Genomic DNA, 22,516 nt, shown 5'->3' with positions numbered 1-22,516 from the left:
TACAGAGACCATAATAAAACGCCAGCGTCTGGAGCAATGAGAACAGAAAGCAAGCCAGGTTGAGAAAGATAGCCTGGAGTCAGGGAGGTCAAAACTATTAGTTATGGATCCAAGGAGGACGTGTGTAGTCAGCGGGGAAACCCTGGGCAGCCCACAGTGTATAGTAGGGGGAACAGCAAGCAGGGCATAGGCTGAAGACCCGAACCGTATGGGTAACGACGGGGGAATGCTGCAAAAGCAGCAACTTTTATTTGTAGTTTTGTTATTGTGTTTTATTTTCTGTTTTTGCTTTCGCCTTTTGTTTGGATTATTAATTTGGCGCATCTGTGCATTCTTCAGTAGCTCCTGTTTACCATTGATGGTATTCGGGTGAGCCAGCAGTGCAGTGCCTCCTTGTGGCAGAATTATTAAAGTACACCCCTGTGGGGTGCTCAAACCTTTAATACTGTATTGATTCCAGTGAATTTCACCACCCTCCCACAGGCCGCTAAATAGACCAATGAGCTCATTGAGACCCTCGTTGTTATAATTGCGATTCATTATTTGTGCGTGTTGAGTAATTTGCATTGCATTGCATTATATAGGGCATAGTGCAAAAGAATTGCCTGACCACAATGTAATTTGAATTTTGCATCCACATTTATTTGCAGTGCACCTATACTTACATTACCCTATACATGCTGTAACTGCACTGACATGCATTAGCAGTGTAGGATTTTTAACACATTTACTTCAGTTTTTTGTTTGTTTGTTATGTGAGAATTGATACCACTTATTCCTGGTAAGTGTATGGTCTTTTGTCATGTTCTCTGGACAATGTGTGACAGTCAGAGCGAAATTCCTTTTAATATGCTAGGAAAGTGTGACTTCCTTCTTCACAGAACACTTGTGAAGAGCTGTGAACATCATCGACATGGCACCACGAACAGAAGGACGTAGTTTAATCACGCAGGGATTTGAGAATTCCTGTTTCTTCTGTTACACTGATGTTTTTGTAGTACAGGAAGATTTTATATTGATCATTTTTCATGTGGAAATAAAGTGGGTTCCCTTTCAATTTGAAGATGACCACCAATGACATTATGTATGGGATATGCCTGCCCTTTGGGTAGGTATCCCTAAGTTCTCTATACCAGAGCTGCCGATAGGCCCCCTCCTGGGATGATGCACTCGGTCCCCCCCACCGAGGGAATAAAACTATCATCCTGAGGAAGCCATTTCTCTTTTTCCTTCTCAAGACGGTATGGTAAGACCTCTGTGTTGAGCTGAGCATGATGATAGAAATGAGCTTCTCGAGTCGAATCGAGTCGATTGTATTACTGCAATCAATGACTTTGAAAAGACAGAGCAGCCTTTCTGTCTTTCAGCAGCCTCCTCAATTGTGTGGTAGGCCGCTCTTTGTTGTGTGAGCAACTGCCTGTGCAGTCACCCTCGAGTGGTTGTCTATTTCTTTCTGAGAGTACACAGTTCCTCCACGGAGCTAGGCCTTGCTGAATCCCTGCTGTCGAGCAGACCTCGCAGGCTGCGTAGGCCCACCCACCTTGGTGAGTCGGGCCTTGTAAACAAACAGTGTGCTCTCTCCTATACTGTCTATTCTACCGTGGTTTTTTCTGTCTGCTTCAACTTGCCCACCGCAGCTTCGGCCTTTGTGTCCCCCTGGTGCACGCTACGCGCTGACCACATGTGTGTGACCACGCAGTTAGGGTAGGCACAGTTGCATAGCTGCCCCCCAGGTGCTTATTTGTACTTAGTCATCTCGGTGCACAAGTGTTCAATTCATGTGGCACACGTCGTCCAGCGCTACAATGTCAGTGCACAATCACAGCGCTGCACGGTGCTCGGTGCATGTGGTGCTCTGTACGCATAGAGCACACAGTGCACACAGTGCACGGTGCACACGATGCTTGGCCACTGCCACAGAACTAGTGCAAGAGCACACAGTGCTGCAGGGTACTTGGTACGCATGGTGCTCAGTACGTACGGTGCATGCGGTGCACACGGTGCTTGGTGTCACTGCTACACTAGTGCACGGGCATACGGTGCTGCACGGTACTTGGTGTGTACTGTACTTGGTGCAAACGGTGCATGGTGCACACAGCGTTTGGTACGCTCTGCTTCAACGCTAATGGGTACACACACGGCGTCACACTATTAATCAGTGCTTGAGCGCAGTGCAAGCAGTGTTCAGTGTACAGCCCATGCAGAACACCAGACCCATGTTAGGCAGGTTGAGTTTCCACCCCTGCCCAGCCTGCAATGCAAATATCCTGCAGGAGGATAAACATTCCCTCTGTGCATGGTGCTTGGGCATCCAACATGCCACCTTGGCCCTCGGGAGGAACGTGGCCTGCAGCATCTGTGCAGCTTTTCAGCCCTGGGTGAATGGAGCTAGGTTGGAGAGGGCCATGAAAGCGAGTTCCGCATCCTTAGTGGCCGGACCGTCGGTGGCTCTTGGAGCCACAGAGCCCCTCCTCCATGACCTGTCCCAGGACCCCCTGCTGGACATCCCTGATGCACAGGCCTTGCGTAGTCACTCACCATCTCCACAGGTGAGAAGGGTGAAGCGTTTGAGGCAGGCAAGGGACATTATGGACTTCAAAGCCCAGATTTCATGGAGGAGGTATGCTCCTGGGATTGTCCTGCCTTAGTTCCTAGTGTGCTAAAGCAGGCCGCACCGCTTGCCTCTCTAGAAGGCATGAAAAGCTTGTCCTAGCGGGGTTCACCAAGTAGACTCCACCATCGCGGCCCTGGTTAAGGCCCCGCCGGTGGGTGGGTTGGCTAGAGACCCAGTCTGCCCAATCCCTCAATGCAAGGTGACAGAAACGTGCTGCTAGACGCGCCTATATCCCCAGGATATACCTTTGGGCCAGCCATGGAGGAGATCTTGCAGAGATCCCACCAGGAACACAAGGTGTCCCGGCACGGGGCCACATTGTTCCCTCCCAGCGCTTCCGCGTGGGGCAGGTCAAACCGCTAGCGAGATCCTCAGACGTGGACTGTCACCAGGATAGTTCCAGTCCCCGTGGCTCCACTGGGTGACCTAAGGCATTGTCTACAGGGCACACCAGCAGCAAACAACCGGACCCACTGAGCAGGCAGAGGGAATACAGGATAAGGCATTTCCAGAGCCAGCACCTTAAACAGCCACCCCAAACTGCCCTGCCACAGCCTCAGCAGCCTGAGCAGGGCCCCTTAAGGCCGGCGGCCTCAGACCCCCTTTTCGGCACAACAGCTGCAGTACTGGCGCGCTTGCACCTGGGACTCCTGGGTGCTCTCCACCGTGCAACGTGGTTAGTTGCTTCAGTTCCACTTGGAATCTTCTCCGTTTCAAGATATAACAAATAATTTCATGATAGACCCTCTCCATGCCTCAGTACTTCAGAAGGAAGTGGCTGCCTTGGTGTGCTAGGGAGACATCAGTCTTGTAGACCTCACCTCTCACGGAGAGGGGTACTACTCGAGGTATTTTCTGATACCCCAAAAAGATGGCAGAGTCCTTCCATCCACCTCGGAGGATAAGAGATTGAATTTCCTCTTCCCAATGCAGGGATTGAGATGCTGCGTGCTCTGCGTCAATCTTACCAGCTTTGTCTGTCACGGGACACGGACCCTAGGACAGCCCCTCTCTAAGCACCATCTGTCACATTGGATTGTGGATAGTCTTGACTGTGTACGATGGTGCTGGCTTGCCCCTACCTGGTAGGGTAGTCGCACTCTCCACTAGAGGGTTGGCTACATCTTGGGCCCTCTTCAGAGGGGTCTCGATGTCTGATATTTGTACTGCGGCTAGCTGGACTACACTTCATACCTTATCCAGGCTCTACTGCCTTAATGTAGTAGATTAGTAGATTCATTAGGCATGAGGGTCCTTGAGGGTGTAACTTCACACTGTTAACCCCTGGGTTAAACAGTGCTAGTGCATTCCTCATATGCTGCCATTCTTTTTCCCTCACGACAGCTTTGGTATACATTATCCCATATGTAATGTCATTGGTGGTCATCTTCAAATTGAAAGGGAAGGTTAGGTTACTTACCATAACCCTGGTTCCCTGAAAGAGAAGACAACCACCAACCACAAGGTCGCATCGGTAACCATCATGGGTTCGATGGAAAAAGAGAAATGGCTTCCTTAGGATGATAGTTTTATTCCCTCGGTGCAGGACCGAGTGCATCATCCCAGGAAGGGGCCTATCAGCAGCTCTGGTATAGAGAGCTCAGCAATACCTACCCAAAGGGCAGGCATATCCCATACATAATGTAATTAGTGGTCATCTTCACTTTCAGGGAATGAGGGTTATGTAAGTAACCTAAAGTTTTTTTTTTCCCAAACAAATCCTCAATTCAACCCTTTTTTTCAAAACATTGTTTTTATCTTCCAGCAAATTCAGTCGAGTAGAACTCTGTACATTGAACAAGCAGATGCTTTGCTCCTGCCTTCGTCTTATCAACAACAGCAGCAAGGTACTCTGGGATACCATGCACAGCAGCACAGACAACAGCCTCACCAAGTCTTCTACCAAGAGAACCTTACTGAACAAGGCCGGGGCCACATGTAAAACCATACTATGGAAACATCAATTCACTTTACAAACTTGCAGTGCCACCAAGTAAGCGGTCTAATCACCAGGTCATTGTTGATGATGGCAGGGGTCTCCAACCCCGGTCCTGGAGGGCGACTGGGTCTGCTGGTTTTCATTTCAACCGAGTTCTCAGTTACTTAATTGCACCAATTATTGTCTTAATTAGTCAATATTAATAGGTACTCCAGATCTTTAGCCACTGATGATGTAAAAACACCTATAAAACCTGTAGGATAGGGGCTCTCCAGGACCAGGGTTGGAGACCCCTGATGCACAGAATTATATCAAGTCTCTGCTGAAAAATCCATCTGAGAGGGGTCACTTTCACAAGAACTTTTCACAACTGCATCTTGAATTATTTAGCCTATGCATTCACTTGTTTTTTTAAGTACAGCTGCATGTAAGCATTGCAGTGCTGCAGGATAGTGACCCTGTTATTATATATTACAGTGATTAGGTGAGAGGGACATTTTAACTACAAAAAATATGGTATTTTTATTGTAGTACAAATCCAGGATTTACTGATGTACTGAATTTGTTTATAGATGAACACTGTACTCGATTTCTTACACTTGACATACTCAATATCCAACCAGAAATATATTGCTTCTTCAAAGAGAAACAAACACTGGACAGTTCTGTTTACGCAATGTTTGCCTTTAAAGAGGAAATTAATTGATTTTAAAAGAAAACGGTACTGTACCATGTTTATCCATGTATTTAACAATTTAGTTGTGTTATTGTGACAGGGTGCTCGTGTCACATGTGTGGGACATGGGAGGTGGAGTTGAAACGCCAGCACAGGTGCGTAGGATTTATTAATACAAAAGTAAATAAACAAAGGGGTCATGTGACGTTACCAGCGATGGTAATGTACAGAGGACACATACAGCAAGCAAAAGGCAAAATAAAACACAGCACAAAAACTACAAATAAAAGGTGCCACACAGGGCGAGCACTAGCCTTATGAATGCTCCGGGAACCGGCTACACTACGTAACCCTTGCTGGATCACTATCCCCTAAACTAACCTACTTATGAGCCGGTATTCATACGACAACTCCTGCTGCATCATTTGGCCTTGGCTGGGCATTGCCTGCACAAGCACTGTTTGCAGTTTCAGGGTTGCGTAGCTGTCGTTCCTGCAGAGCGGACCCTCTCCTCCTGAGTATACACAGCTCCCCTCTGTAGCATGGCATTGCAGTCGCCCCACACAATCTCGACCAGATGTTTTTAAACTGACGGACATTTGGTCAAGACCCGCCCATCTGCTGATTGAGGACCGGCATAGTCAATCATCCACTGCCCCTCCTCTCAACCAAACCCAGCAGGCAGCAAAGTCTCAATTGAGCGCCCATCTGTAAACAATAATGTAATCGCACACAACAACTCCAAAAAGCACACAAAACAAACCCATTTCCCCATACAAGTTACACCAGCAACTCATTTCCCATTGTGCAGGGCAGTCGCCCTGCTACAGTTATAAATGCATCTTATTAATGGGTGTTGCTTTGAAATGGTGTCCTTGCTACCAGTATCTCAGGTTTAGTTTAGATTTGTTTTTAAACTCCTAGACCTCACTGATTACCCTCTTCTAAATAAAATAATGATTGTTTTTCTTCATTTTGTCACTTATCATTCCAATAAACTGAGCCTCAGTGATATTAATCAGATTTGCTAGCCAGTATATTTTGATTGAATTAATTCAGAAATCAACAATTACAACCTATTTTGTTTGTAAAATGAAAGGTTAAAAGATGTTGGAGGGAGATGGACAAACATTTAGATGGGGACAGAAAGATGGTAGAGGTTTGTTACTTTATAATGAATCCCATGACTTTACCAGCATGGAAGAGCTTTATCAATACTGTAAAAAAAAAAAAAAAAAGTTATTTGTGTGTGTGACAAAGTGCCCGCCCCTGTGCATATTATCTCTTAGGTTGCGTGTGGTTTGTTAAATGTTGGTGTATAGTCATTGGTACACGGGATATAAACGGGTCTGTAACACAAGTGTTTAAAATGTATATTTGTATTTAGGCACAGGGTTGTACATCACTTCACGTACATTTCAAATAGTTAAAATGTGAGCATGAGGTTGCACATAATTAATTCACGTGCTGGGATTCAAGTGAATAATTAATTAGTAATTGAATCCCAGCACAACAGTATATATAGATGCACGTTTTCACATACTCGCAGTTGGGTGTTCAGTGAGTGGAGAACGGGAGAGAGAGTAGAGTTAAAATATCAATTGCTATTGCGTGCTGGTCGGACCAGCACGATACTTGTATTTATCTGCTCACCGTGTTTGTTAGTATGTCTGTCTGTGCACCGTGTTTTGTTAATTATAGTCCGTTTTTGTTTGTCTATTTATTTTGGCATAAAGTGCCGTGTCCTGTTTCTGTTTGTGTGTTAAACCCTTTTATTTTGCAGTAAACCAGCGCAAGCAAGCGCCGCCATCATTATTTCATCCGTCCTGTTTTGTGTATTCATTTCCTGGTTCTGACGCCGCCCACTTCAGCCGTCTCATGTGACACGTGGTGTCCTGCGTGGGATTTAACAGCGCCTCCAAGCGTCAGACCAGGAGAGGTTTTTTGTGTGAAAAAAAAAATGGAAAAAAGTGGCCAGAGGAAGCAGCAACCTCCCCAGCAGCCAGAGCAGGTGCTCTGGTTTGAGATGACTGCGTCCAGGGAAATTCGGGACGAGGACTTGGACGCATTTGTAGAGGCTTCGGAGAGCCAGGGGGGATGGTGCCTCCTGTGCAAGTTGCTGACTGCCCTCTCCCGGATACAGAAGGGGGGCAGTTTCCATGCCAGCAGCAAGAGCCAGAGTGCCTGGAGGCCCAGGAGAAGAAGATGAGGAGGAGGCAGAGAAGGGGAAAGGGGAAGAGGAAGGCAGAGTGTCCACCGCCCAAATCTCCACCAGCAGGGGAAGAATGCCTGCTGGTGTAGCCTCCAGAGGGAGAGGAGCCATCTCCAGCGCTAGAGGGAGAGGAGCCGTTGCTGCCGTCTCCAGCGCCAGAGGGAGAGGTCCCACCACTGTCTCCAGAGCCGCACCAGTCCCCTGCAAGTGAGGAAGAGTCGCACCTGTCCCCTGCAAGTGAGTGAGAGCCGCACCAGTCCTCTGTAACAAGGGTAGACTACACGTCGCTCCCACCTCCACCGCCAGGAGATTACACGCCTCCGCCACCTCCACTGGCAGGCGCAGAGCAGCAGGAGCTGCCTCTGCCTCCGCCACCTCCATCGGCAGGAGCAGAGCAGCAGGAGCTGCCTCTGCCTCCACCATCAGCAGAGGGTGAATGCCTGCTGGGTCCCTGTCCACCAGCAGAGGGTGAATGCCTGCTGGTATCACTTTCCCCACCAGCAGAGGATGAATGCCTGCTGGTATCACTTCCCCCACCCTCATGAGGAGAGGAGCTGGAGCTGCCTCTGTCTCCATCACCATCAAGGGGAGAGGAGAAGGAGCTGCCTCTCCCTGTACAAGAAAGAGTACCAGGACTTGATGCTGGCATTCCTCAGCAGTCACCACATAGTCTGCTGAGGGGAGCATAGGGGAAAATGGCCCGGCCGCAGTGGCTACGAAGAGGGCCAGCACATCAGCTTGTCCTGACTCCCTGCCTCGCTTCGCCCAAGGATGCCTGCCTCGCTTCGCCCAAGGATGCCTGCCATGCTTCGCCCAAGGATGCCTGCCACGCTTCGCCCAAGGATGCATGCCACGCTTCGCCTTGGGTTGCCAGCCGCTCCGCATCGCCCGGGGTTGCCAAAGAAGGGGGGGGTGAGGTCAGGAGACCTGCTCCCACTGCAGCAGTTTCGCTGCCGGAGATTGGGGGGGAGGTCAGGAGACCTGCTCCCACTGCAGTTTCTTCGCTGCTGGAAGTACTGTGGTCGGAGCCCCACCCAGGGGAGCTGCCGGCTCCGAAGAAGGGGGGAGGTCAAGAGACCACCCCCCCCAAGCAGACTTTCCGCTGCCAGGACTACCCTGGCAGGAGTATGCCACCCTGCTGTCAGCATTGCTGCTGACAGCCTTACAACCTGTGGGCTCCTTGAAGCCTCTAGTCTTGGCCCAGGACTTTGTGTGGGACTTTTGGGCTTTTAAGGGGGGAGGTGGCCATTGAGCTTTATGTGACAAAGTTCCCGCCCCTGTGTATATTATCTGTTATGTTGCGTGTGGTTTGTTAAATGTTGGTGTATAGTCATTGGTACACGGGATATAAACTGGTCTAACACGAGTGTTTAAAATGTATATTTGTATTTAGGCACGGGATTGTACATCACTTCACGTACATTTAAAATAGTTAAAACGTGAGCACGAGGTTGCACATAATTAATTCACGTGCTGGGATTCAAGTGAATAATTAATTAGTAATTGAATCCCAGCACAATAGTATATATAGATGCACGTTTTCACATATTGGCGGTTGGGTGTTCGGTGAGTGGAGAACGGGAGAGAGAGGAGAGTTAAAATATCAATTGCTATTGCGTGCTGGTGGGACCAGCACGATACTTGTATTTATCTGCTCATCGTGTTTGTTAGCGTGTCTGTCCGTGCATCGTGTTTTGTTAAGTATAGTCCGTTTTTGTTTGTCTATTTATTTTGTCATAAAGTGCCGTGTCCTGTTTCTGTTTGTTTGTTAAACCCTTTTATTTTGCAATAAACCGGCGCAAGCAAGCACCATCATCATTTCATTTCATCCGTCCTGTTTTGTGTATTCGTTTCCTGGTTCTGACACCGCCCACTTCAGCAGTCTCGTGTGACAGTGTGCCATTCATTGAAACATAAATGGTTGCTAAATGCGCAATGCACTGTATACAATATTACTGTCTGTCGCTAAAAATAATCTCATTTTGAGTTTCTTGAAAACCCCCCAACATACATCAAGTGTCCAATGGAAGGTGTTTTGAGTCTGTCACATTGGAATGTATATTGTTGGCTGTAGGCCACAAGCATGTGCAACAGTTGGTCAGCACTAGTAAGAAGCTTGATTTAGCTTGACCCAAATACAGAGAAAATAACTATTTTTGACCTATTTGCAGTTACTGGTACTGAAATAAACTGGTAAGAATTCAGGTTGTTTCTTTAAATATACTGGTGTACACAACAACCAGCTTTGTAAGTGGTTGATAGTATTGGGGTTTTATTTGTCCTATTTAATTATATATTCTAATAAATTACATATTGTTATTGTTCATAGCCTATACCATATAGTTTCTGAGTACTATTAAAAAGAAATGCTTTATTAACACAGTAAATAGGTCTGTACACCATGGGTCATATTAAGAACGTTGCAAATGTGACAAACCATGGAAAAACAGTCAGGGAATGTTACTTGAAGATGGGTTTTAATAACATTAAAAATTTAAACATTTAAATAACATCACAATTTGAGATTAATTTCCTCTTTAATTAAATGCACTTTTTTTGCTTTTCATGTAAATGTTTTATTGATATATTTGTAGAAAGTTAAAGTTTATGCAAGTAACAAAAGTGAGAAAGTTGTGTACTGTACAGTTTTAATATATTACCTATTTCTGTATAAAACAAATTGTATGGAATTATGTGGCTATTATATTGTATATGATACACCAATTCATCACACATAATATGAACGTTTCTTTTTTTTGTGTAAGTGGACTTTTTGTAATAAATGGAATGATTTGTAACATTTCCTGCAGAGATAGTTTTGTCTCATGTTTTATGTCGCTGGCTTTGCATAAATAGCAATTTCATTTTTGTTTTGTACTTCTTATTTTAGAAAATGTTCAGAAAGTTACCATAAGCAGAAACTTTCAAAGATTACTTTGTATTGTGTTTTCCGGTGGTGGCTCGCTAAAGTTTCCCTTTTAACCCGGTGCCTTGGTATTCCTATACTATGAATCATGTTTTGTCTGGTTGATTCAGGAATTAAAATTACTGAAAGATTTTTAAAATACAACTTGAATTGATTGTGTCATTTTCAGCAAGTCAAAAGTGCTTCTCCCTACTAGCCACTGTAACATGAGTACCGGTCTACTCGGTCCACAACCAGGTCAGTGCAAACACGGTCTCACCCAAGTCAAACTGGACATAAATCATCTTGATCCTAAGTCATCTTGGACTTCAATCAACTTTATGGTGAAATCAGAGGTAAATACAGTCAGACCACTAAATAATAATCAATCTGAGTCATAATTTCACTAACCTTAACTTTACATAGACACCAAGCAAATTCAAAGTGAGATAACTGTATATGTTGTGTTGCAAGACAGAATGGGCCCAGATTTCACCAACAAGATTTAACATACAGGTTAAGAATTACCATAAACATCAGAAAGCCGTAAAAAAAGCAAAAGGAGGACATACAAAATACAAAAGCAGGGGTGCCAATACTTTTGTCATGAACTAATACTTTAAATTACATATTATTTGTTAAATGAATAGAAATTGTGTATTTTAAATTACGATATAATAAGAGTAGGGTGACAATACTTTAGACTCTGACTTGTTTTTGTAGTTTATATTTGTATTAATTTTAAAGACGTTTACTGCTGATAGCACTGCTCCAGTTTATAGCTTTTGTGGTACTTATGACATTTCATAATTCTGACAAGTGATTTTTTGCATAGCTTTTCACTATTCTTCTGTGGTAACACTAGGAATAAAATTGCAATCCAATATTACAAATATGATCCAAGCATAAGGAAATCTAGTAACAGCATGCCAATTATTTGTTTAAGTCTGATGCATTTTATAATATTTTGAAATTCAAAGCCTATGGCTTTATTTTATACAAAACACAACATTGTATTGTTGTTATTATCAGCAGTGGTTCACCTGTTATGCAACGATTTGAAACGTGTGTAGCATCTTATTATTAATAAAGGCTGCCCTCCTATAAGGGCCGCAGTCATTTTGATAAATTTAAAATAATCGAATATATTTAATTTTAAAGCCCTACTGAATTTAAAAAAATCTAGCATCTCTCATCATCCCTTCAGAATTATATTATTTTATCTATGCTGACTGCTATTTTGAAAAACAGCAAAAACCTTTTCGCCTGCCCTACATTTTACGGAATAAAAAATACCCACTGCGTGTATATGGTGATACATATGGTCATGTAATCATTTACTGTTAGAATAAGAGGCACTGGTGTTTGTTATGTTCTAATCGGCATGTTACACAGCGTCTCTCTTATCTTTGATCTTTACATTATGTAGCAGCTTCACTCTTCTCAGTCACCACAAGAAAGCAAAAACCAACATGTGACAGTGTTTGTGTGTGCCCCGGATATGATCTCCTCACGGCAGCTTTAGTTTCTTCCCACAAACCCGTAGTTCTTCCTTTCCGACATTTTCCCTGCTAGAGTGAGTATATCCGTGGGTAATCTGTCTCAAATATCCAACTTCATCCTATCAATAAACGTGATCCAATAACCTTTAACTTTCAAAAACCTCAAGCATTTATTCTTTGAGACCTATATAAATCGATATTTTAAGGGGATAAGGACATGCATATACTAAAATATAGCAACGTAGCCTGACTTATGTAGAGCCAGAATGGATCAGCTGCCGTGTTCATGTGGGGAAATAATGCATTTAAGTTGTACAGGCTCCCTAAACTGTTCTTGCAGACTACGAATGTACAAATTGAATATATATTTTATAATCGTACAGTTATAACAAGGTGCCTGTCTTATGTGTGAATTAATTATGGAAACAATTTAAATGAAAACTGCTGCTGCTAAAACTAGGAAAGTAGTGTTTCTTGATGAACCTCTTGGCCTTGCAATAAGCTACACAAAGTTGTAACAATGAAGAAAACAATAGTCTGTGAAATTAATAGGAAAATATCAGTGCTGTAAATATGCTCCTAAAACCTTTTTTTGTTTATACCAGCCTATAAAAAAGGCCTACCTAGAATTAGTAGTCCTTTATTTGCCAGGCCCCTAATTAACAAGTAAAATGTGCTCTTTCTGTGAAAGCTGGGGTGTATAATACCTTTTCTGTATTAAAAACGATTATATTGTAATGAAGTAAAACGTTGCAAGGCAATAGCATTTGTAAAAGGAATTGTTTTTAGCTGTTCTTGTTTAATGTTGAGGAATACAGGTAAAGCCAGTAGGAACTGGACAGGTCCGATTGACTCCCTGCTATCTTAAATCATTTGTAGATGGCTCCAACAAAGAAAGGTGGAGAGAAGAAGAAGGGTCGTTCTGCCATCAATGAGGTGGTGACGAGGGAATACACCATCAACGTCCACAAGCGCATTCATGGGGTGTAAGTATAGTGTTGGAAACTTAATAACAATAACCGTTGACAGCATGCAATGTTTTGTTTAAGCTGTTTTAGTGTAAATCTTGATCTTGCAGGCTGTGTAAAGCATTTAAAACATTCTAGTGCTTTTTGTAATCTTACACATTCTAGTGCTTTTTGTAATCTTACACACTTCTAAGTGGCTGAACTATATGGTGTTGCCAACAGGCTTTCTCTGCTTCTGTAAGTCTTTTTTGTTTTGTTTTTAAAGTTTAGATTCACTACAATTGTGTAGCTGCAAAGTGGGTATTGTAGACTAAAACTACTTTGTCTAATAGTGCTTTTTCACCAATAATCTGTAGGGGTTTCAAGAGGCGGGCTCCCCGTGCCCTCAAGGAGATCCGCAAATTTGCCATGAAGGAGATGGGAACTCCTGATGTTCGTATTGACACCCGTTTGAACAAAGCAATGTGGACAAAAGGTGTAAGGTATGTAAAAGACTTGATAGACCTTTTGAATCTGTGTGGGTGCCAGGTACTTACTGGACAGAAAATACATTTATTGTGTGGTTGCAATCCTAACCAGATGGTGTTTGGAGGTTAACTGTTTATATGTCAGACTTCCATGTGTACATATCACTATATCAGATATTGAGAGTATGAGAACTAGACAGGTTCAATTTTGAGATCAGTCTTCTGAAGTTGTGTCTAGCTGCCATCAGTTTGTATTTCATTACGATTGAATGGTTTGGGTTATAGGTCAGTTCAGATCAGAGTTTGAATTGGCATGTCTACTGTACTTGTATGGAATGTAAATAAGTTAGACACCTAACTACTGTGTCTGCTAGATGTAATTGTAGGTTATCTTATCTATGTATCTGTTACCAATAGCTTTAATTTGGTATTTGGAGGTGGCAGGGTTATATATGTAGAATTCCGATGTGTTTCAGAATCAAAAGTCAAGCTTACTCACCTAGATCATTCTAATAGTATTAACAAAACTAATTTGTTGTGAACACACTTTTCAAAGAACTTTTCATAGTGTACTGCACATGTGCAAACTTTGCCATCATTCCTGCTCATATGGTTATTAAAGCAACTATATCCATATTTCCGGCAGAAAAAAAAAAAAAAACACACATCTGCAATAATGATTAAACATTTTGTACAAGGTCATGATGGAGAAGAGAAAGTGAAAAAGCATTTCCAGCTTCAGCTTTTCACTTAGGATGCATTTATTTATTTATTTATTTTAGCAAAAAGGTTCAAGTTACATGAGCTGAGTGTTTGCGTATGCCTGCTAATACGAGCACCAGCACCTTTTATCAACAAACAGTGGAGTCGCAGTTATCCCTGCTGAGGTCAATTAGGAAAGCATTTTCATATCTTATGATTTGTTACTATATTAAAGTTAAAGGCTGTTAATGTGACCCGTCTATGCAGGAGAGTGTGTGATGAGCTTCCGAAAATAGCGCCAGCTTTGTTCTGAAACTGCCAATGCTTTTCACTGTACAGACACATTGGTATTGGTTCATTTTGCTCTTTTTGGCAGTATCGTTCGGTTTGGAATTTTATGCAAAATGGTTTGAGGAAAATCACACCAGGTAGCTCAGATAAGCTAATCATTTAAATGTTTTTGGAGGTGGGGGTAGGTATTGTCGTCTCCCACATACTGGCTGGCTGATGTCTGCAGTGTCCCTATATCTTAACCATTCAAATACTGCAGTTCAGTGCAGAACAATGTTAATAAGATATATTTTCCCTATGACTATTGCACACATGGTATTCATCTTTGGGTTTCCTCATATTTTAGGAACGTTCCATACCGTGTTCGTGTGCGTCTGTCCAGGAAGCGCAATGAGGATGAAGACTCTCCCAACAAACTCTACACCCTGGTTACATACGTCCCTGTTACCACATACAAAGGTAAGCTTTATAGCCTTCAGAGCAGCATGGAGAGTACAAGCAGCTTCCATTTGATGGCACTTGCACTAAATGTTAATCATTTTGCCAAATTTTGTTGAACTTGCCCGTTCTGTTTTAAAATGTATTTAATGTCAATTCTGTGTTCTCTTACAGGTCTGCAGACAGTCAACGTTGATGAGAACTAAATTCTGTTGAATCAAAAGAAAAAAATAAAATGTGTAAAACAAACTGTCTCCTGTGATCAGTAAGAACCCAAGTAAGGTAAAGTGGCCTCCACTGCTTAAATCAGCTGTATGAGATGCAGACTTCATATTTTATTTATCCCAGTAAAAAAAGGTTAATTTTTACTGGATGTGACTATCACGTTGTTTAGCCATATCAATAATACAACTAATCCCATTTGTTTTACTAAATGTTTGTAAACATGAAGATTACAAGGCTGTTACATTGTGCCCCCTGGAGAGCTTTTGCTTTTACTCTGGCTAGCTGAAAGGTAAAGCCCATTATATTAGAGCCTTTAAAACGGTTTAATTTTGAGGTAAAGACTTAACTCGACAAGATATGCAACATTGGAAATTCAGACAATCACACTGCATTTAAAAGTATGTAATATGTTTTTTTCCCATTAATGCAGACAGTTAAATTAATGTTATGTATTAAATATGTAAAATGACTTGCATGTATGTTAGGTGAATACTATAAAATAATAATAATAAAAAAACTAGAAGAAACTACTGTCTGAAGGCATACATCCCTAAATATATTGCTATCCCTGAACAGACCATTTTTACCTGTTCAAGAATATCCCTGTTTACTAGCATGACAAATGAAACAATGTATGTGCGACAATACATTATTACACAATAAAAACAGCATGCAAGTGACAAACATTTAAAAACAACCTGCTGTCACTTCACCTCTTTCTACAACATTGGAGAAGAAATAATACATTCAAGATAAAGACATTGTTCAAAATTCCCTGTTCTTTTTGCTGACATGATGAAATTCAAAAGGTTTGTCCAAGTCTTTTTCAAGTGTCTGGTGAAGTTATGTTGTTTCTCCCATTGAACACAAATACGACTTTATAAGGTTTATATCAGCAAGTCTTACTTTCAAATTCTTGCTCATTTAAAAACATCCTTCATTCTTCTGTTACTGGTTTGAACCTCATTTATATGTAAACTCAGCTTTTGCATTTCTTTCATTTGACCGTTGTTCAAACAAGCTTACAGTATCCAATTTTCGAAAAACTGATTGCTGGCAATGAGGTTTAGGTCTCCATCTGTTTTAGGGTTAGCAAAACAACCAATTTCTTAACATCCCTGGTTCACATCCCTTTGTTTTTTGTAATTGTATTTTTTGAATGCCACTTTCATGTTCGACATCTAAAACTTTAACCAGTTTGATGTCTGAGCTCAGCCGGGAAAGACCCAGATTCTGAGAGGTGCTGCGCTGGAGCAGCCGTGGCTGCAAAACAGTGGAGGAGTGCTCACAGATAAGGGTGTAGGGAAGGATATGACGTCATTAGGAAACAGGATGTGAATGACAGAAAAATCACCATTGTTCTTCCACTAATGACACCCCAGTTTCAAGCTGCTCCAGTGGCATGCAGAACTATTCAGTCAAAGTATTTAATATGTCCACATAAAGTAGAGTGACGTCTGAAACAGTGCACCTTTGCCGCTCGAAGCACCTCTGGTACGCTTTGGTTTCATACAGCAAACTAGTTAATGCTAATGTATGCAAATGATATGATAAATCAGACAATTTTTCTTTAAAAGATTCTGAAATACAAGTAATAAATAGAAGTAATACAGACCTAGATACGGTCATGTAATTTTGTGTTGTATTGCTCCATTTTGTGTGTGTATGGATGTGTTTGTGTCTCAGACTAAATGAATCAGAATGAATGCATGTGTTTTTTGTAAGGTAAAAAATATTGCTCGCATAGCTGACTGATGTGCATCCTTAATTCTGTTCAGGAAACTTCCACACCTGTCTTGAAGGGAATATCAGAAGCTCTGATGATTTAGTCTACTAGATGCAAATATCAGGACCTTGAAGTTACTGTAATAAGCACTTCCAAAACCTGACATTTGCCGTTTCCCCTAGTTTTGATGGAAATGTATGGTATCAGCAAAAATACGCAGCTGGGTTTTTTTTTTTTTTTTTTAATGGACAGTTTAAGGAGGGAATATTGGAATGTTCTGCATGAGTTTATAAAATGCCCATAGTGTTCCTTGAGAACCTGTTGGTCTTGTGAGTGCAATTACTGGTAAAAACACCAATGGTGAAACAAATCTCAATTCAAACAATCCCTTTGTAACAGCTGATTGGAGCACTTATCTGCAGAGTCATCATGTGTTTGGAATGTAATTGGTAAAATTGCTCAATTTAAACACTATTCATAGTGTATTTCAATATAATTTCGATAATTAAGGAAGATACCAAATTTATGAGGAATATCCCCCTTCTTGACTCCGACATCTCCGCCCATCTCTCTAGCTGTCTCTCGGCCATCTCCTCCTGGATACAGCCCCATCATCTCAAACTCAACCTCTCTGCTGCCCACCTTGTCTTTTCCCTTCCTCGTTTCTCCCACGTTACACTGCTGCTCTGCTGTCAGCACTGACTCCCTATCACTGCTCGCATCCAATTCAAAACTCGTGTACTCGCCTATCACTGTCTTGACCTTTCTGATCCCTCCTATTTATAGATAGCCAGACTCATTTCTCCCTACACCCCCTGTCACCCCCTCCCCTCCTCCATCACTGGCAGATTAGCTGTACCTCCCCTCCACTCCCCCGCTTCCAGAGCCTGCTCCTTCTCCACCCTTCCGCCCCTCAGCGATGGAAACTTACCTGCGGATATCAGGACTGCTCAGTCCCTGACCACCTTCCAGCGCCTCCTCAAGATACACCTACATCATACATACATCATCTGTAAACATCACAACTCTTGACTATACTGGAGTAGATCGCACACAGTTGTACCAGTACTTGAATCTTCTTGTGCTTGCACTGAACTGCCTCATATTTTGCTGTATTCTACTACTACTCTTAATTCTAACTATGTTCTGTATCTTTTAGTTGATTTTACTCTTAAAGGTATCTGTATTCAAGCTTTTGTAATTGTTCTTGTTTGAAATCGTTCTTATCCATTTATCGTACTTACTACTTGCTCTTAATGGAATTTACTCTTATAAGCAAATATCTTTACTAAGTTTAACTGCTCTTCGTTGAATTAGCTCTTATGTAATTTACTGTATTCTTTATTTTACTGTTATTTCAATGGTCTTATTTTCTACTGATTTTACTGTACTTTATAACTGCTCTTTATCTATAAGGTGATATTGTGTAATGTGATATTTTGTAATAACTAAGTCACCCTGGATATGGGTGTCTGCTAAGAAATTAATAATAATAATAATAATAATAATAATGTACAACATGTTTTCAATCAAATATTTTCTGTCAATCACTGTAATCAAATACCACAAAATCCACTTCTTGTGCAATAAGGATCTCTCACAATTCAGCCTCCTTGTTTGCTCTGTCTGCTTGGCAGCCGACGTCCCAAAGCCGTTCGCGCTCAGTCTTCAAAATCTGTGACGTCAGACTGAATGCAACCTAGCCGGGAGAAAAAACATCACTTACAACAGACAATTTTGTAATTGAGATTTCAAACTCTGAGGAACTCTGAGAAAGAAACATTTTAATTGTTTGAACATAATGAAAGAGCAAAAAACAAATCCAATCAAAAATCAATTGAATCTCATTATCGAACAAGTATCAGTTAAGAAGAAATGTCTTCAGTGGCATAAAAAACTCAGGCCCAAATTTATAAAGGGGAAAATCCGACCACAAATAGCCCAAATCAGGCCTGACTGTTGACCAAAGTATTCAAACAGCTCACCCCAATTATCCCTTTATTGGGTTGAGTTAACTAGGGGGGGGGGGGGGGGGGGGGAAGATTGGATGTTTGATTATCTTGCACACCAAACAAATGAAAGAAGCACCAAACTTTTGTGTCATTTTTTCTCTCAGACTCCCTCTATATACTACTACAGCCCACAAAAAGATCTGACCAAATGCAATATTAAAAATGTGCAAAAATGCAGAAAATTAGATGGGGGTCAAATACTTTTTCATGGTACTGTGTGTATATATATATATATATATATATATATATATATATATATATATATATATATATATATATATAGCTCTGGAAAAATTTAAGAGACCACTGCAAAATTATCAGTTTCTCTGGTTTTACTATTTATAGGTATGTGTTTGGGTAAAATGAACATTTTTGTTTTATTCTATAAACTACTGACAACATTTCTCCCAAATTCCAAATAAAAATATTGTCATTTAGAGCATTTATTTGCAGAAAATGACAACTGGTCAAAATAACAAAAAAGATGCAGTGTTGTCAGACCTCGAATAATGCAAAGAAAATAAGTTCATATTCATTTTTAAACAACACAATACTAATGTTTTAACTTAGGAAGAGTTCAGAAATCAATATTTGGTGGAATAACCCTGATTTTCAAGCACAGCTTTCATGCGTCTTGGCATGCTCTCCACCAGTCTTTCACATTGATGTTGGGTGACTTTATGCCACTCCTGGCACAAAAATTCAAGCAGCTCGGCTTTGTTTGATGGCTTGTGACCATCCATCTTCCTCTTGATCACATTCCAGAGGTTTTCAATGGGGTTCAGGTCTGGAGATTGGGCTGGCCATGACAGGGTCTTGATCTGGTGGTCCTCCATCCACACCTTGATTGACCTGGCTGTGTGGCATGGAACATTGTCCTGCTGGAAAAACCAATCCTCAGAGTTGGGGAACATTGTCAGAGCAAAAGGAAGCAAGTTTTCTTCCAGGACAACCTTGTACTTGGCTTGATTCATGCGTCCTTCACAAAGACAAATCTGCCCGATTCCAGCCTTGCTGAAGCACCCCCAGATCATCACTGATCCTCCACTACATTTCACAGTGGGTGTGAGACACTGTGGCTTGTAGGCCTCTCCAGGTCTCCGTCTAACCATTAGACAACCAGGTGTTGGGCAAAGCTGAAAATTGGACTCATCAGAGAAGATGACCTTACTCCAGTCCTCTACGGTCCAATCCTTATGGTCTTTTGCAAACCTCAGCCTGGCTCTTCTTTGCTTCTCATTGATGAAGGGCTTTTTTCTAGCTTTGCACAACTTCAGCCCTGCCCCTAGGAGCCTGTTTCGAACCGTCCTCGCCGTGCACTTCACCCCAGCTGCCGTTTGCCATTCTTTTTGTAGATCACTTGATGTCATCCTACGGTTGCTGCGTGACATTCGAATGAGTTGGCGGTCATCCCGGTCAGTGGAGAGTCGTTTTTGCCCTCTGCTGGTCTGCAGCTTTGTTGTTCCCAATGTGTGCTGCTTGACCTTGTTCTTATGAATCGTCGTCTTTGAAATTTTAAGGATGGAAGCAAACCGACACTCACTGTATCCCTCTGCCAGTAAAGTCAGAATTGAACCCTTCTTTTCCTCACTCAAAACTTTCCTTTTCAATTCTTTGTGCATGGTCAATAATTATTTTTTGATTCCAATTACTTTTGAGGTACTACTAGCACTTTTTTGCCATCCAGCTGGTCCTATTGCAAGAGGATACTGATGACCACAGGAGTGGTTTTTATACTTTTCCTCGTTAAATAAGATTTGGTTCAGGTGATCCCCTAATCAGTACCTCATTCAGTAGAATGAGCTGTGCCTGTGTTGGAATTCAACAGACACTGGAATGGAATGGCTGCCATACATGTAGAGATGCTGATTTAAGAAAAATTTGCAGTGGTCTCAATTTTTTCCAGAGCTGTGTGTATATATATATATATATATATATATATATATATATATGCAGAAGTATTCATGCCCTTCCAATAATGTGTGCACAGTTTTTCAAATTAACTTTTTTTATTCATAGCTGTAGCGGTTAAACTGAACTCTGTTATATGAGGAGGAGGTTAAATGTCAGCAAAACTTGGAAATAAAATGTACAAAATGAAATTTACTGGTTGCATAAGTATTCAGCTCCTTAAGTCAGTACTTGGTAGAAGCACCTTTTGCAGCAGTAACTGCTCTTTTTTGACAGATCTCTAGTAGCTTTGCCCAGTAGATTGGGGAAGTTTTTGCCCATTCTTCACGGAAAAATTCCTTCAGTTCTGGTAAGTTTGTTGGGGATCGTCGATGGACTGCAATCTTCAACTCTCGCCATACATTTTTGATTGTGTTCAAGTCAGGACTTTGACTGGGCCACTCAAGAACATTAATTCTCTTCTTGTTCAACCACTCCAGTGTGGCTTTGGCTTTGTGCTTCAGGTCACTGTCCTGTCCTGCTGAAATGTGAATGTATCATCCATTCTCCCCTCTATCCTGACAAGCTTCCTAGTCCCTGCTGAAGAGAAGCACCCCATAACATGATACTGCCATCACCATGCTTGACAGATGGGATGGTGTTGATTGGGTGATGTGCAGTGTTGGGCTTGCGCCAGACATAACGCTTAGAATTGAGACCGAAAATTTCAATTTTTGTCTCGTCTGACCACAAAACCTTTTTATCACATTTGCAGTATCACTACATGCTTTTTCACAAACTCCATATGTGCTTTAAGAGGAGACTTTTTGAGTAATGGCTTCTTTCTTGCCACCCGTCCATACAGACCAGCTTTGTATAAGGACCGGCCTATTGTTTATGTGTGAACACTGACTCCCATCTCAGAGACAGAACTTTAAAGATCTCTCAAGGTCATTGTTGGCTTCAGAGTGACATCCTGAACCAGTTTCCTGCTTGCCCAGCTGCTCAGTTTGGGAGGGCGACCTGATCTGGGTAGTGTCTCAGTGGTATGATGCATCTTTCACTTAATGATGGAATTCACTGTGCTAACAGGGATAACACTATGTAACACAATTTTTGTTCCTGGGTAGTAAGTGTTATTTCCTAATTGCTTATGCCTCAAAAGTATAGAAAATGGCTATTATTCCCCACAAACTTTGCTTTTGTGACCAGGCCAGTGATATTTTGAAATTTACCTATTTCCAATGAGAAAACGGTCTTTTCATTCACATAAATTCAGAAAAAACAACATATGAATCCAAATGTACATGTATTTATACTAAAGTAATACAAAAATGACTACAAAAGATTTAGAAGTGAGTAGTTTTTCGGGATTTACGATTATACTGTAAATCATTTTCATGAATCAGCCCCCAAATGTAGTCTCCCATCATGTTCTCATTATATTGTCCTTGGTAGCGGAGTTCAAAATCCAGTATATCCTGGTGGAAGCTCCTCCGAGTACGCTCCCATGTTCTCCTTGAATTTAACAAGATGAGCATCAAGGATATGGACTTTGAGGGACATCCTACAGCCCATTGTGCCATAGTTCTTCACCAGAGTCTCAACCAGCTCCACATAGTTTTCGGCCTTGTGATTGCCCAGGAAGCCCTGAACCACTGCGACAAAGCTGTTCCAAGCCGCTTTCTCCTTACTAGTGAGCTTCTTGGGGAATTCATTGCACTCCAGGATCTTCTTTATCTGTGGTCCGACGAAGACACCGGCTTTGACCTTTGCCTCAGACAGCTTAGGGAAGAAGTCTTGAAGGTACTTGAAAGCTGCCGACTCCTTATCTAGAGCTCTGACAAATTGTTTCATAAGGCCCAATTTGATGTGCAGTGGTGGCATCAGCATCTTCCGGGGGTCCACCAGTGGCTCCCACTTGACGTTGTTCCTCCCCACAGAGAACT

At 42.0% G+C, this 22,516-nt stretch overlaps 1 protein-coding gene across 7 annotated transcripts in view; it reads left to right on the top strand.

Annotated features, from left to right (window-relative positions):
• LOC121320480 (60S ribosomal protein L31) overlaps positions 1–14,963 on the top strand; it is a 174,510-nt gene extending 159,547 nt beyond the window's left edge. For 5 of the 7 annotated variants that reach the window (XM_041258838.1, XM_041258837.1, XM_041258836.1 and 2 more), the window contains 4 exons: positions 12,728–12,834; positions 13,173–13,298; positions 14,623–14,735; positions 14,889–14,963. In XM_041258838.1, the coding sequence (XP_041114772.1) occupies positions 12,728–12,834; positions 13,173–13,298; positions 14,623–14,735; positions 14,889–14,920 (378 nt within the window). In that variant the 3' untranslated portion in view covers positions 14,921–14,963. Of the gene's footprint in view, positions 1–4,379; positions 4,719–11,874; positions 11,923–12,727; positions 12,835–13,172; positions 13,299–14,622; positions 14,736–14,888 lie in introns of those variants that run through there. The other 2 variants (XM_041258842.1, XM_041258840.1) reach the window with 2 other exon arrangements.
• The last annotated feature ends 7,553 nt before the right edge of the window (positions 14,964–22,516 follow it).

The sequence above is a fragment of the Polyodon spathula genome, chromosome 9 (genome assembly GCF_017654505.1).
Source record: "Polyodon spathula isolate WHYD16114869_AA chromosome 9, ASM1765450v1, whole genome shotgun sequence".
Lineage (NCBI taxonomy): Eukaryota > Metazoa > Chordata > Actinopteri > Acipenseriformes > Polyodontidae > Polyodon > Polyodon spathula.
This window is presented reverse-complemented; position numbering and strand designations above follow the sequence as displayed.